General features: G+C 32.6%; 4 protein-coding genes across 4 annotated transcripts; 2 read left to right on the top strand and 2 right to left on the bottom strand.

Moving 5' to 3' along the window:
• Positions 1-12: 12 nt before the first annotated feature.
• LOC140047329 (uncharacterized) lies at positions 13-2,821 on the bottom strand. Its single transcript, XM_072092280.1, has 5 exons — positions 2,362-2,821; positions 1,744-1,914; positions 1,547-1,615; positions 1,237-1,433; positions 13-992 (listed from the first exon to the last, which is right to left on the bottom strand). Exons 2-5 carry the CDS (start codon positions 1,788-1,790, stop codon positions 721-723), a joined length of 585 nt encoding a protein of 194 aa, XP_071948381.1. The 5' UTR covers positions 1,791-1,914; positions 2,362-2,821; the 3' UTR covers positions 13-720.
• Positions 2,822-3,334: 513 nt separating this feature from the next.
• Positions 3,335-6,661, top strand: LOC140047327 (prostaglandin E synthase 2-like). The gene is made up of 5 exons (XM_072092279.1): positions 3,335-3,892; positions 4,295-4,488; positions 5,282-5,482; positions 5,928-6,042; positions 6,136-6,661. Exons 1-5 carry the CDS (start codon positions 3,344-3,346, stop codon positions 6,262-6,264), a joined length of 1,188 nt encoding a protein of 395 aa, XP_071948380.1. The 5' UTR covers positions 3,335-3,343; the 3' UTR covers positions 6,265-6,661.
• A 60-nt stretch (positions 6,662-6,721) lies between these two features.
• Positions 6,722-14,104, bottom strand: LOC140047326 (spliceosome RNA helicase DDX39B). The gene is made up of 10 exons (XM_072092278.1): positions 14,017-14,104; positions 12,976-13,199; positions 12,514-12,641; positions 11,913-12,189; positions 11,418-11,536; positions 9,397-9,528; positions 8,861-8,970; positions 8,526-8,670; positions 7,717-7,864; positions 6,722-7,412 (listed from the first exon to the last, which is right to left on the bottom strand). The coding sequence occupies exons 2-10, from the start codon at positions 13,175-13,177 to the stop codon at positions 7,396-7,398; spliced, it is 1,278 nt and encodes a 425-aa protein (XP_071948379.1). The 5' UTR covers positions 13,178-13,199; positions 14,017-14,104; the 3' UTR covers positions 6,722-7,395.
• A 358-nt stretch (positions 14,105-14,462) lies between these two features.
• Positions 14,463-16,516, top strand: LOC140047325 (uncharacterized). Its single transcript, XM_072092276.1, has 2 exons — positions 14,463-14,673; positions 14,950-16,516. The coding sequence occupies exons 1-2, from the start codon at positions 14,568-14,570 to the stop codon at positions 15,192-15,194; spliced, it is 351 nt and encodes a 116-aa protein (XP_071948377.1). The 5' UTR covers positions 14,463-14,567; the 3' UTR covers positions 15,195-16,516.
• The last annotated feature ends 394 nt before the right edge of the window (positions 16,517-16,910 follow it).

Below are 16,910 nucleotides of genomic sequence, written 5' to 3'. Positions count from 1 at the left end.
TATAGAACACATATTCCTAGTAATAAACACCAATGCAATAGTAAATTTAAATTATTAAATAAAATACAAACATCAAATATTTGTTTTGTTTCAATGTAATTGTATTTATTCTCATGGTTAATATTTTTCTTTATATTCTCATGGTTACACAATTTCTTTTAATGGTTACACAATTTCTTTATATTCTCATAGTTACTATTTTTCTTTATATTCTCATGGTTACAGTTTTTATTATTATATTCTCATGGTTACATTATTTATTTATATTCTCATGGTTACAGTTTTTATTATTATATTCTCATGGTTACATTATTTATTTATATTCTCATGGTTACAGTTTTTATTATTATATTCTCATGGTTATATTATTTATTTATATTCTCATGGTTTCCATTTTGTTTTCATTTTTTTTAAATCTTTTTTTTTATTCACATGCTCACAGTTTCTGTTTGCTTAACCATGGTAGTGTTTCACATTGGTTATAGTGTAGGCCTATTACATTACAGTTACTTTTTATGATGATTTTGTTGCATTCAAAACCGTATAAACTACAGTATATTTCATATTCATCTTCCTCATATAGTCTAATTCCTCATAGTCCAATTCATCATAGTCTAATTCATCATCTTCAATGCCATAGTCTGGTGTGTCTTCTTTTTCTTCTTCTTCTTCTCTTGTCCTGTTTTCACACTCATCTCATTCACACTCGAACAGTTAATCCTAGAGCAAGTGACTTTGGAGTCTGCCTTCTTCCTTTCCAAGGTACAGGATTTCCTGGCATATCGATAAAATTTTCGTTCGAGTTTCTTCAGTAACATCTGAAAATGAGGTTTGTATAGTATCTTCTGCAGCACCAACACACTTTGCGATTAGATTAAACAACTCATATGGCACAATTTCAGATATGTCAACATCATTAATGTCTGCTGCTCTTGGAGGCCATTCACTCTGCATACCTTTGTTTGATTTGATGGCATTATTTACTATCGTACCTGCAAGTATATTTTATAGCATTCGATGAATGAAACATAGTAATAATAAATTTATATAAAGCATATACTGTATTGTGTACAGCATTTATGATCGACACCACTTACTATCATAACAGTTTTGTTTTTTGAGTGCATACAGCTTTCACCTCTTTGATCCACAGCATTTCCTTAATTATGCAATAACATTTATTGTTGTTATTTAAAAATAAACCAATATATACAAGTTATTGTATTTTAACCGTACCTGCAAAATATAGAGTCCTTAGTTTGTCTCTATTGTCACCATCAGTGGAGATTTTGTGTGTTGTAGAAGTAGTTGGAATATCTATGTCATACTCTGATGATTCATCTGTCTCCGTTGTACTTTTTCCTGATGACAAAAATGGATCAGCCACAAATCCAGGGGATACATTGCTAAAGTACACCAGAACTGATTCATTTCTAATTAAGAAAAAATAAACAAAATATTTAGTTTGACCAATCCACAAAAAGATTTTTTTTTAAATTATCCCTGGTGAAATAATCATTTAATATAAACACACTAAGCAACTAACCTTCTTGTGGGTGAATGAAAAATTAGGTTAGGATAATCCATCCTGAGCTTCTTCTTCAACACGTCTGATCTATAAATAACAGATTAATTGATTATAATTAATTGTTACACAGATACAATGAAGAAATTATTACAGTAACTGGATCTCAAAAATATTACAATTATTTCATCGTTTTTAAGAAGAGATCGACAGCCTACCTTATAGTTGACAAGTAAACATTTTCTGTTTTTTCAATTGATTTCATGAAAAGCTTTTGGAGTTTTGCGAGTCTTGGTATCTCCTGTCCATACTGTAACCGTTTATCAATTACATCTCTGCAAAATACCTTATAGCTTTGCTTATATGTTAAAAAAACACTTTCCAATTCCCTGTAAATAATAATAAATATTATTAAAATATATTTTAATATTTTATAGATTTTGGTGTTTAAAAATTCAACATTTAGACTGAAGCAAATAAAAAAAAAAATTCAAAATGTAAATTCAAAAAACCAACAAGAGTTTTAGAAAGTTACGTTTTACTCACTTTCCAGAATATAGAGCCTATATTGGTATTTAACTAAAATTAATTGTGTAGCCTACTGAATAATATATACTGTATAATATAATATGGCCTAGGGCCTAGGCCTACGTAGTAGTACTGGTACTACAGTAGTAGAAAGCCCAATCAACAACCAAGCACAGAAACTCTAAGAGCACAATATAGATCTAGGCCTATCTATAGATATATAGATCAGTAGCACCCTATATACTGTATCATTTAACTATATTATTAACTCTTAGAGTATTCTGATAATAATCGAAACCAAATATTACCTTTTTTAGTCGAGATGTATCAGTATATCGCCTGTAACAGGTAGCATGAAAACCTAAGCCTGGATGCTCGCGTACGACATCGTCAAACGATTTACCTTCATCAGACATACCAAGAAGCTCCGTCAAATGTATGGCGATTTCCTTGCCGTCTCCATCTAATTTTATCCAACTCTTTGGACAGAGCAACACTTTATTCCATCGAATCTCAGTAATTGGACTGATAATTTCATTTGAATGCTTGTAAATTTGGAAAAAACATTTCAACTTTACTTTGTCTAAGCGAGAAGATCCTTCCTCGTCGGACGCCATTTCGTGTTTACATCGTGTGATTTTGACGTCTGCTGCCTAAACGTCGCGTATGATTGGTTTAACTGATGTCATGTGATACAAAATGGCAACTGCGAAAATATATTCTTTTATACTTTTAAAATCAAGATTTCTTTAAAATGTCAGGAAAATTTTCGTGGAACTTTTTAATACGTGATTAATTTATTTTTATGTATATGAATCAAGAGAGTTCACTTATTATGCTTAATGAGGAACAAGAAAAAATGTTTTCATCTTCACCGTAAGGCCTAAAGAAGCTGCTCACGTTTTGTGGTTGCTGTCACGCATCAGTGAGTATCGGTGGCTTACCGAAGAGTCGATTGAGTCCGAAACGAACCGACGGAGGAACTCTCGTACGGAAAAAAAAATCGCGAACAGGAGATTCTTGTGTTATATAAGTTCTTTGCCCAGAGTACCATACATTGATTACCACACACTGCGTGAGGTCAGTCTTGTCGTGAAAATAAATCAAATAATATATATTATTTATTGTATAAACATAAAAAAATAAAGAAATATATTAAAATAATTATTTGATAACACTGTAATTTTAAATTTTAACAAATAATCCAACAGTAAATTATTATACACTTTTAAGTTTAAGAATAAATATGAATTTTATACAACAACAAAACAACCACGTGATTCTGGAAACATGGCAGCCTCCAGTTGTCAGAATGTTTTTCTTCGTAGTCTTGTTCGGCGTAATTATATCTTAAAGAAAAATCACCATAATATATTTCTTGGAAATAACAGGCAGTTATCATTTAATAGATTTAGCAATGATAATTTAAACATCAACAAATCTAATGTTATTAGAGCTAGCCTACTCACCTTCGGTACAGCCGCCACTATCGGTGGAGTTTCGTGGGGCCGGAGCTTATGGAATCGCGTGTCGGTTGTTACGGAAAGGGGCCTAGGCCTAGGCGCGAGTGCAAGTTTCTTTTCTTCAGGGCTTAGTGTCGTACAGGCGCGTGAAATTGAACATATCACCAGACAAACTGATACAACAGGTCTTAAGCTTACATTGTACCAATATCAAGTTTGTCCATTTTGCTGTAAAGTCCGAGCATTTCTGGACTATCATGGTTTATCCTACAACATAGTTGAAGTCGATCCTATTTTTAGAAAAGAACTTAAGTTTTCTGTGTATCGGAAAGTTCCAATACTTGTGTATGAAGGAGCCAAAGAAGATGAACAAGTGGTATATAGTTTTCAACCTTTAAATTAAATTATATTTCATATTTAAATAATAAATTAACAAATATTAACTAATTAAAATTGTATTTATTAATGTTTATTGTTAATAACATTTTATATAATCAGCAAATGCAACAGTATAAATAATTTATGGCCGCCAATAAAATTCGCATTTTTATAAAATAAATTGTTATTAAGTGATGTTAGGGGTTAGATTAAAATTTAATTGATTAAAAAATCTAAACTGGCTGTCGACTATTTGATATAGGCCTAGTTAAGTAATTATAGATGATCTAATGCGTGTTTTCATGGAGTAAAGCATATTATTATTCTTTAGTCCATGGTGTTTTTTATTACCATAAAATAAATTTTTTAAATACAGTAATTTGATTAAATTCACTTTCAGCAAATGAATGATTCATCAGTAATTATAAGCTCCTTGAAGAGCTTCCTGCTTACGGATCAAGATCTTCGTCAAATTGTTACGTATTACCCCAAAATTGAAACCGAGTCAAAGGGATGGATGAGCCGGAAAGTTGTGGAATACAGTAATCGTCATGAAATTATGCTGGGAAAACCCGGAAAAACAAATGAAATGAAGTAATGAAAGTTCTGATAGCAGTATTTATTCATTACTTTTTTTTATTTCCATTCATCATAAATAAGCATAGTACAAAGAGAAAAGAATGGAAATGGGGAATCTCTGCATAGCATAGCTTATAAGTAGAAACCTACAAAATATATAATATATATTATCCACGCCGAGAATGTTAAAGAGTCGCTATCCAATCGAGTTTGAACAATACCATGAAAGCCCCAGTGGTCTAATGGTTAGGACAGCTGCATATCAAGCAGTGTATTAGTGTATTAGTACATCATAGCCACTGATCACCAACTGGGCCCTCTGGGAGACCAGTCTTTGACTGAAGAGGTTACCCAGTATAATATATATTTCAATCAATCAGCAGACTGTCCGAGTTCGAGTCTCGGTTGGGGTGACTTTTTCTCATTCTCACATATTTCCTCATCTGTATCGTTTCAAATTAATTAATTAAATTTCAGTATATATACTATATGTGGTTTAGAATTAATGTTCTTTGCCTGTTGTTTTTATATATATAATACTGTATATATACACTATATATAAATGGAAATTAAATTTATTAAACATTATATTATACAGATATTTTAATGTAATCAAAATGTATACTGTATGATTTCTTGGGGATGGGGGATCTGCCTATTAATTAATAATTGGACAACCACACTTTACCCTAAAAAATGGAATACGACAAGACAGCATGCCTGCTTACCCAACACACGCCATTCATCATACATTGTCATGACATTTCTACAAATTAAACAATAATGTTGTACAATTTCTTTATATTAGACTTGAAAGAAAATGGCGTATATGGGTAGACGATGTTTTAGTTCACAACATTCCTCCAAATATCTATCGCACCTGGAATGAATCCGTACAGGCGTTCAGTTACATAGCGGAAAAGGCGCACTTTACAAGTTACGAGAAGTTTGTTATTCAATACATAGGAGCTCTTGGAATGTATTTTGTTAGTAAAAAGTTGAAAAAGAAGTGAGTGCAATTTTATTTTGTCAGAGGTCCTGGTTCTATAATAATCCAATACACACTGTGGTTGCAATCTTGTACAAAGCTTGGCTTCGAAACTAACTAACAATTGTTCTATAAAGTTTGCTGTACACAACGTGTATGAAAAAGAAATGTTGAGTTTCTCGATGTTTCGATCAATATGAGTTTGATCGTCTTCAGGAATGAGAATGAGGACGATCAAAGCAGAACAGAACTAATACACGTGGTGTACCGCACACTTTATATCAACATTAGATGATGCAAACATTCAAACAATACATAACAATTGGAACCAGTGTTTGTGATTGGTCAAAGCACTTGTGCATGTGTGTCAAATGGGAATGCATGTTTTAAAATAAATTTTTCTTCTTTACAAAATACTGCTACTTCAAAATACATAGCTAATTTAGTACTGTATTTGAACTTGTAGATACAACTTACCAGATGATGTACGATCCTCCTTGTATGGTGCGGCAAATGACTGGATGAAATCCGTCGGGAAAAATTCCTTCCAGGGTGGAACAGAGCCTAACATGGCTGACTTGGTAAAATGTTATTGAAATATAAATTACGCTTTTAGAATCAGACCATTTTGTTTTAAATTAAAAACACTTTTTCCAATTTTTTTTTTATTGTAGGCGGTGTATGGTGTGTTGAGTTCCATTGAAGGCCTCGATGCTTTTAACGACATGGTTCGTGAAACTAAAATTGGACCATGGTACGAGCGAACCAAAAATGCGGTAAACACACATCAAGGCGCAAAGTGATTTTAAATTACTGATGCACAACTGACTCTAAAAATGAAGCGTGCTTAAAATTTGAAATTTTTCTTAGCACAATGCTGTGTGAAAATCGAAAACTTTTTCAAGGAAGTGGCTTAGAATACACTTCACTGTAGGGCTATAGGCCAGTGTTACGCAACACACATTTGATATAAACCGTATGCAGGCTACGGCAATGTTTTTTTACAAATAAAACGTATTAAGTTAGTATGATTCACATGCATGTTTACATAATACTGTATATAAAAAATTTTCAAAGGTGTGGGAATAATCCATTGTATGTACAGTACATGCCTGGAAATTCCTCAAATACTGCACCAATGATTGAATGATTTTCTTTTTCGTAAATCTTTTTTTTTTAAATCAAATAGCTACTTAATTTTGTTTTAGAATGCATATTACAACAAACAAAAATTACAAATAGTGAGATTTTTGTTTGTTTTATTAGTGAAAACTTTACATACACATAAAATGCTTGAAAAGCATTATTCAATGTGGAAAACATTAAAAGAAAAAAAAAAATGTAAATCTAATTCAACAACTGTACACAATAGGCCTGACGACCATTTATAATTATATTTACCAAGATAAGAAATGATTGTGGGTTTGACATTTTAATTTCAGTTACATTATACAGTTTACAATGCTGCCCTCTGGAGTTATTTCATTACCTATGTTCACTACTCCATGACAATGGAAAAGTAAAATATATTAGTATAAAAACCATGGTTAAATTGTCAGAAAATTAATATTAAGCAAGCTGGAATATACATAATTATTTTAACCAAACTAAATGCAACATAGTAAAAAATACAATTATTCCAGTGTAGAGAAAGAAGCTGTACAACCAGTAAAACACCATATTGGTGGAAAAATCAAGATTCTAAGGCAGAAAGGAACATTTTACAAAACTAAGTCAGAAACATCATTTGTACAAAATAATTGCTCACAAATTACTATTAGTTTTGAGTGGACATTCAACGGGCTAAAAATAGCCTATGATTATGAATAATTTAAGTAATTTTCTAAAACACGAGTAGACAAAATCCAATCTTCTTTGCCAGTTGATAGTTTGATAAGGTTTCTGCCTGTTTAAAGTTGTTACACAGAGATACATCAGGCAGTCTGTTCAACTGAAAAAAAAAATAACAAAAACTTAGTTTGTGCTTTAAACCTCTGCCTACAAACTTTATGCAATGTCATATCACTACCACATATAGGCATATTACTACCATATATAAGCATATTACTACCATATATAGGCATATTACTACCATATATAGGCACATTACATTTTTTATTCAAACTAGTTAGTGTAGACAAAGCTTTATAACATATAATAGAGTAAATTAAAACAAATCAACATCAACACGACCTTGTAGAATAACACTAAATATGGTGAAAAATTAATTGTTTATAGAGTTGTAATATACTTACTGTATGAAGACATATCAATCTCCTCTGGTAGTTCACCAATGTTCACTTCAAATCTATCTTGAACTTCGTTTAATGTCTTGGCGTCCGTCTCGTCCGAGACAAATGTTACTGCGAGACCTTTTGTACCGAAACGTCCAGCACGAGCAACCTAATAACAAAATACGTAAAGTTTAGTATCTAAAGTTGAAGAAATACTAACTACTAACAAATTTTGGTGAAGAAAATTTGTTCTAACGCCGGTTTTATAACGAGTCATCGCTGGTACCATGACTGCAATTTTCAAAAGCCAATACACGCGGACATTAACCAAATGTTCGTAATTGTACCGTGGCCTTGTATGATTGTGGAACTAAATGAATAAAAACAATTTCAAAACTCACTCTAAAGCCCTTTTTTCAGAGCCAAACGCTAGTACAGTTTGATCGCCACATTTACCAATGCCGGCACTTGATATAAATTAGGAAAACGACCACTAGTGTACTGTTGCTTTGTTTGAACGCGTAAAACCGTGAATAAAAACAATGCTTGCATAATCCGAACACAGCGTAAATTTGCTAAAGTATGTGCAACGTAACAAAATTGTTATTGTACCAACTCTTGTACAAGTGCTACAGACTTGTATTCTTGTACAGTATAAGTTAGGCGGATTATAATGCTCTGTCTACACTATCAAACTTTATGCGACAACAAAATGTGATGTGCCTATATATGGACATGTCGTCGTATCATTACCATATTTGGGCACATCACACTAGTTCGATAGTGCAGACAGAGCTTAATAGGGATTGTAAGGAAATAGAAATACGTACCCTATGCAAGTAAGTATCTGAATCATCAGGCATGTCATAGTTGAACACGATGTTTACACGTTCAATATCCATACCACGACCAAACAAATTCGTAGCTACAAGTATACGCTTCTGGAAATCTTTGAATTGTTGGTATCTTGACAATCTGTTAAGAAAAACATTGAAAATGCACATTAGTTATTTTATTATTTTAGGCTCAAAACTTATTTTACGTAGCTTTGTTTTAAGCACTATCAAACTTAATGCAACAAAAAAAATGTGATGTGCCCATATATGGACATGATGACATCACTTCAGACATTTTGATAGTGTAGACAGAGCTTTACAGTATTTACCTTTCTTCCTGTGCCATGGACCTGTGAATTGCAATTGCAGGAAAGTTCTGTTCAACCAGTAACTGAGCTAGAGCTATGCATCGTTGCACCGACTTTACAAATATGACAACCTATGAACAAAATGATTATATTACAGTATTTTCCAAGTTCATTTAGCAAGTTTTAAAGTTATTTTGATGTTCAATGAAATAGAATCAATTTAACTTTTGACTCAATTTCCAACTCTCAAAACAAAATTCTTGTGCAATTGCAAAATATTCACCCAGCAACAACCTTAAAGTTATTTTGGTGTTGCACACAGAGGACGTTTTGCGTCCTTAACTGTGCACATGGCTTAACATCTTATCCGAAAGAACATTTTTTTTTCAACCCGACAGTGGTTAAAGCACACTAGAGAAAATTTATTTTGGTAACTTTGGTGCTACACAAAAGACTATTATTATTGGATGGACCAAAGAAAACACATGGTATTTCACAATTCAGCCGACTATTCCGCTCTCTGCAACACCGTTGCAAATTACAATAATTGATCATACCTGATTGAACTCTAGTACATCCAGAAGATCAAACAGCTTTCTGTTTTTCTCATTATCCTTCAGTTTCACATAGTACTGCTGCAGTCCATGAAGAGTAAGCTTGGTTTCGTCGTCAACGTACACCTCCATAGGCTGTTGGAAAAAGTAGCACACATAGGAATAACGCCCTAAGGTGGAAGCAGTCCCGCAGAATTCACCACAAGGGTTTATACTATTAATAATTAATAGCAAGGTAGTACAGATATCATATACAGATATCAATATCTTAGTCATTATGGCCCTATTAAGGAGACACAATAGTACCCACAAGAGATCCTGAAAGTGTCCCCTTAATAGATTTATTTATATTACTATTATTCATAGACTAACCTTTATATTGGATTTGAAATCAAATATGTTCAATGGACATGTGTACTAAATTGTACATATTGGTAGTAGTGGTATTTTAGTCCAAATAAAAGTACAATCATTTTGTTTATATTATTAAAAAATAGTTTTGAATGAAATTGTTCAAAATTTAATTCAAACTAGAAGAATTTAGTTAAGGATAGGATAGTTTGAATTATTCAAAAACTACAGTATGTTTTAAAATAAACTGAAAAATATTCCTTCACACAAGGTAGTCTTGTGTAGTGTATATACCACCCAAATCACATCATGATGATAACGGGATTTCCATTACTGGCATTAGTAGAATACACTTCAGACAACAAAACCATCTTGATAGTAAGTGGCAGGCAAGGCAACAACGCGAAATGATCGTTCTATTCTTGATTGTGTAACGACTAGGATCGCCAAGACGAACAAACAATTTATAGATGCAATACCTTCTTAGACAGGTAATGATGTTTACTTCATCCGAGACGCGGTGGTGCAACTAAACCAGCCTTCACGCTAGGCACATCTTCTTACGTCAAACGAATCATTAATAAAAGTCCAATTTGGCTTCCAGCAAAAGCATTAATAGAATTTGGTGATCTTCAAGACTGATATGTAGATTATAATGTGAATATTTTGTTTTTAAATTCTCCAACTTGTGTAATGTGTGAAACTGCATCCTGTATATGAAAGATGTTGAATGTGTATATACGCGAAGATTTTGTTTGAAGCGACAAAAGATGTCGATTTGAATCGCAAACGAAGATATGATCCCAATTATAACTCGCTTCCGTGAAACAAAGTTCTTAATAATCGTATTTCAATGTCCAAACGCGTATTCATATTTTCCTTAACTTCATGACAATGTAAGTAAATAAATGTAAAAAAGTATTTTTAGATCCGGAACATGTGAAATGTATGTGCATGGGGCACAACTTATATATGTAAATATATACGCGAAATCATTTTCTACGAAAGATACACTACAGCTGACGTAACAAAGTTCATTCAGGAATAAACAATGTAAATATGGCATGTGTATGATATTAAGCATATGTTGTATGTTTAGTGCAAGAGGCATATATATTTGTGTACACTATATATTACGCGGCAGTGATGTAACAATTGCATTTCTTAAAACGTAGAGATACTGGTAGATTTTCAAAATGGCTTCCTTTCTTTTACATGAAGAATCGGTCAGCTCCCAAAAATGAAGGTTAATAATGATTTGTTGTCTATTGTTGGTGAAAATATGTAAAATGAAGTACAATGATTTGTCTGCATGTTGTATAATGATAGAAATGCTGCTATTATGTTGATTGAATTGTAAAATATTAGGGTGTGTATAATTTAAGTCCTTCATAGTAGAACCGTGTAAAATAGTCCATCTATGTACTAAGTTGACGGAACCAATGCCATACACCGCGGGCCACATATGTTGCTTTTAAAAACGACAATGACAAAAAATAAGCTTCCTCATTTGGCTTTGTGTGCAGGAACCGGAGTACGCTAACTCCGACTACGCTCGATAGAGACTAGGTGCGAAACGAACCAGACCACATCCGGCTGGACCTCGACTAGCTCTAACCAGCCACACTCCAAACGGAAGAGGATGTTGAGAATGAAGAGAGAGATGTATTTACGTCTTGCATGAATTTCTTGCACACTGGTCGGATGTCCTTGCTCAAGGTTGCACTGAACATCATCACTTGCTTCTCATGTGGTGTCATTCTGAATATCTCTTGCACATCACGCCGCATATCTATCAAAGAGAATCAAAATATGCATTGATTGACTTGTGAATAAAACAAAGACTATTAATAGCAGCCGAGTTTGCACAATGTTGATCACAGTAAAGCTCTGTTTGATAAAAAATGTGTGATGTGCCCAAATATGGTAGTGATAATGACATCATCCATCCATATATGGGCACATCACATTTTTTTGTCACATAGTGTAGACAGAGCTTAAAGTGGATTCAATTTGTTCATTACAATTTGACCTTGGAATTATTTTCTATGCAAGCACAATATTAAAAGCATTTGTGTTAAAGTATGTTAAGTGTTACCTCATTATTTATCATAAGAACTTGTAGAGCAGCATAACATTTTAGAAATAAACTTAACCACGCAACCTACCTAGTTGTTCTAACATTTTGTCGCACTCATCCAAAATAAAATGCTTCACGTTCTTCAAATTGAGTGCCTTCTGACGTCCAAGAGCCAGCGTTCTACCAGGTGTTCCGACAACGATGTGAGGACAGTTGGTCTTCAAAGCTTGCACATCTTTAGTGATGTGAAGACCTCCGAAGAAGACGCCAACTTTGATAGTGGGCATGTACTTGGAGAATCGTTCATACTCTTTGGCAATCTGATAAGCCAGCTCTCTTGTGTGACACATGACCAATACAGAAACCTACATAAAAACAAAAAATTAATGCTTATATACTGAAATAAGAGAAAGACAGGTTTCGTTTTCCAGGCACCACCCTATTTGGTAATGTATATTGTATTTTTGGTACAAACACAATTTCATTTTATTTATTTGCCTCAAAAGGAAATGAACAAAACAATAAAATACACAAACATTATAGACAATAGGTAACACGGAAAAAAAAAACATTGAAATATGGATAGATATAAAATTTGTCAAAATTAAAATGATTCTAAATATCTAGATTAAAACATTGTTACTGTTTTTCATGAACATTTTAACTGTACACCAAATAATTATATATACCTGTCCATCAACTGGTTCAATTTGTTGTAAGGTGGCCAGCACAAAGACTGCAGTTTTACCCATACCAGATTTAGCCTGGCAAAGAACATCCATACCAAGAATAGCCTGTGGAATGCACTCATGCTGAACTGTAAAAGATAAATGACAAATTATTAAAATACATTACCAATCAAAAGGAAAAGCACAATACTGATAATCAATACATGATCAATATCTACCAATTTATTTTATCTTCGGCAAAATCTATTGGAAAAACATTGGCAAAACGCACTAAGTGTCAAATGAATTCTGGTACAAATATAAATGTGTTGTAATAAAATTTTGTGTATATGTGCATGTGGCGTTTATTCAAGGAAATAAGGTACGAGTAGGGATCTTGTCCTGGCCTAGCACTAATGAAGTTTTTATATGTTCTGCTAATTTGCCAAGAACTATTTACAGCACAGCCTGAGCAGTGCATACCTTCTGAGGGATGTTCAAAACCACAATCAACAATTGCTCTGAGAAGCTCAGGTTTGAGAAGGAAATCCCGAAAACCAGAACTGTGGATGGACACATAGGTTCCTTTCACTTCCTTCTTGGCAACTTGACCATCTCCTGCAGCATCTGGTGCCATTTCTGGTTCTTCTTCGTAGTCCAAAAGTACATCTTCATTTTCGGCCATTTTGTTGTTTAAAATTCAAAAGCTATAAATAGAAAAAACCAAATTGTTGAACTTTTCCTTCCTAGAATTGAAAATAATAATTAAAACACATTGAAAACTATTGATTAGTATGGATTCTTTGTTAGAATAGCTGTACCAGTGACTGGCTAGTTATTGATTTTCTTACACACTATAGTGCATGCTGGGACAAATTAAAAGCCTAGTCAACCAACTTACAAAGCCATGTCATAATTATTTTTAGTAATATTTATTACACTATACAGCAGTTTATTTGCATTAATAAGTAAAACATTATAATTATCGCGTATAATTATACTGACAGCATGCTGTTAATTTTAAATTTTAATAAAATACATAAAATTACATTTGATTAATATCGTTATCAAAATTATAGATCGATTTTATAAATAAATGGTTTTGATCTCCGGATCTCCTACCTACTCATTCGCCGATCACAAACACAACATGGACCGGTTGATTGATTTAATTAAAACATTCTAGGCCTAGCCTAGGCCTAGTAGGCCTATATTTTAATTACATAGCCTGATGATGCAGTTAACACTCCTTTTAAATAGTTCATTTTACAGTAAACTTAATTTTTTAATCAATCATAGACAGGTACACAATATTAGATCCTCAGATCCTCTTAGTCTTCAATCAGAATGATAACAAAACCAATCCAAGCTAGGCCTATAATTCTGTATTTTACTTCCTCAAAAGATAACGTAAATATTTGTTTCAACTGTTATATTTTTCTTAAAAATAACAACATAGAATAACAGTTTCATTTATATTACTTTACTGAACAGAGCAAAAAAAAGTGATTGGTGAACACAAACCTTTGAAAAATACAGATTAAAATAGAAGACACAACTCTTCACTGAACACCGAAAGTCGACGACAAAATGGCTGATGATGCGGCGTCTTCACAGTGATGACGTATTTGGACAAAACTATTTTTATTTTAAGGGGTAACTAAATTGTTGTAGTTTTACTAAAATAATATTTAATTATAGGCATATATAGCTAAACGTAATTTAATATTCCTAAAATCAAATTAATATTGTTTTATTAACTAAATTGATTGTTCATTAAAAAATAATGTAGTAGAAAAAAGAAATATGAAACATGTTATGCTATATTTGTACCCTTTGGTTAATGTGATATACCAATTATAAAAACCACAGTAAATAAATGGGGATATAAGTGGTCCAACACGATCAATATGTTAAGTTAAATTACAGAAACATATTTTTCGTAGAAGCCTAATCGTATCATGTGAAGAAGTGAAAAAATAAGAGTGAAAACAACAGTTTGTGTTGATATTTTTAGTTAATAAATAATAATAATTAAAGGCTTAAAAGGATAAAGATTGTGACACGAAAACAATATGAATGGTCATACGGGAATTGGTGGAGATAAAAATGAATCTTCAGACGTTGAGAGTGAAAATCAAGAAGACATGATGGTAGATGATGTTGAAGAAACTGAGCAAGGTGGGTGGTGGTGAATAGATTGAAGGATTCTATTATGATGGGTGTATATCTATCTAGTAGGCTGACTTTTTATGATAAATCCAGGCCTATCCCTGACTTTAAATCATAAAATTAGTACTGTACTTTTAACTAAAATTAGTACCACTACTAGAGTATTACATGGCATGGGATAGTTTTGTTGTCCTTTCTTATAATAGGGTTCTACATTATACTATTATAATAATAACATAGGCCTACTCATACAAATTACAAATGTTTTCTCTTTTTCACAAGCAGCAGAATATGAATCACTGAATAACACGATTGATCAACTAGACAATTATTTAACAGAACTTGAACAAAAGAATGACGACCTTATTGTCAAAATTCAGGAATTGATAGATTCAAGTCGACAAGCTCGTGAGCAAATTGAAAAAGAGGAAGCGAAAGATGATGATAAGAACGCAGATAAAGGAGGAGGGAAGAAAAAGGGGAAGAAACCCCCTGAGCAAATAGAAGGCATGCCTTATGCTACATTATAATGACATCATGAGAATCAAGAAAAGTAGCTTTAAATTAAGCTTGGTTCCCACTGGAGAAGCAAAGCAAGGACGTAGACACAACGCAAAAGAGTTGACCAATTGCAAATAACTGAAATGGAAAAATCCATCGCTTCTGTGATTGGTCAAATCAAATAACTTGCGTTACGTCCTGGGTGTTGCATCTCTAGTGGGAACCAAGCAATAACTAATACCTTATTCAGACAAGCAGCGGTTTCAGCAGCATTCAAACCAAGGGTGGAACATACCATACAATTAATGAAAGAGCATCGTCACAGCACATATGTAAAATGTGTGGTGGTTAGTAGTTAAAGGTGCATCCAATTATGCATGGTAATATTTGAATAGGCTGTTTTGAGCAGATAAAATGTCAGCAAATCTAGATTCTTGCTGTTCATAATTATGCGCAGTCGAATATGCCTTAATTTGATACTCATTACATTGCATACATCAGTGAGCAGTCTACACAATACAAATACAATGCTTGTCTATATCTGGGTATAACTTAAAACCAACTAAAAATTTTATTTATTATTTATATATAATCTAAGTAAAAAGAAAATCCTTGATGTGATTTTAATTGAGTGCCAACATGAAATTTTATTTTATATTTTTCAAGGGTGGGAGCGATAAAGGTGCTGAAATATTTATTTTTAATGTAAATAATAATTGAAGATGATTTGATTATCTTACTAGTTAGTAAATGACATACAGGTTAGACTGTACTTTAAAAATCTTCCGTATTAAATTTATTCCTTATATGTTTGATGATTTATGTCAATTAATAAGTGGGTTGTCTAATGTTGTTTTAGTTGTTGGCCGATTTGAAGATCTGATGGAAAAAAAAAGGGTACCAATTGTATTGTTCTTTGTGAATGAATTTAGGTATCGTTTTCCAAAACTGTATGTGTTATTTATAGAATTATTTCTTTCCTATTTTTTCATACGATATAATATCAAATAGTGTTTAAATTTATATATTATACTTGGAAGAACCTGCCTTGTGAATTAATGCTAAGATGAGGGCATATCACTTTGTTCTGTTCAACCATTCCATTTTCTTGATTTATACTCTACTTGATTTCAACATAATAGTCACTGGTCAATTTTGAGTTTCTCAATCTTTAAATTAAATTAATATAATTATAGTATAGTACATTGGTTCTCCTACATGAAGATAATGTGACTTGATATGTACAGTACTGTACTGTAAAGGGTAGCAATGAAGGTTTAAAATTTAAGAAAGTACACTTAAAATTAGCCTGAGCAATGCCTGATGGGAAGGATGCCTAGTAGCGGACGACAAAAGTGAACTCCTTATGTAAATTATACAATATTGTTCTATATTAATATTTCAAATTATATTCGAACAACATTCCTAGATGTAGATGCACTTTGACCCATTTAAGTTCCTCTAATAGAGGACCATTGTTAGAACAGAAATATATATAGAAGGTGGAGAGCTAAAGATAGTTGCATAAGTGGCCTTTACATGAGCGAGAGGGCCTTTATTTAAATGGTTGTAACGAATGGTTTAACGTTTTGGAAATGAAATAGCTGGATTAATATGCAATGGCAGGGGTTGTTCTAAACAAGGGAATCCATAGTTATTGTATATAAAAACTAGAGAGTTCACCAATAAAATCCACAAAATGTAACAATGTTTTAATGACACTAAAAAGTAATAATTGTAGTGTC

This window comes from Antedon mediterranea, chromosome 4, assembly GCF_964355755.1.
Source record: "Antedon mediterranea chromosome 4, ecAntMedi1.1, whole genome shotgun sequence".
Classification (NCBI taxonomy): Eukaryota; Metazoa; Echinodermata; class Crinoidea; order Comatulida; family Antedonidae; genus Antedon; species Antedon mediterranea.
This window is presented reverse-complemented; position numbering and strand designations above follow the sequence as displayed.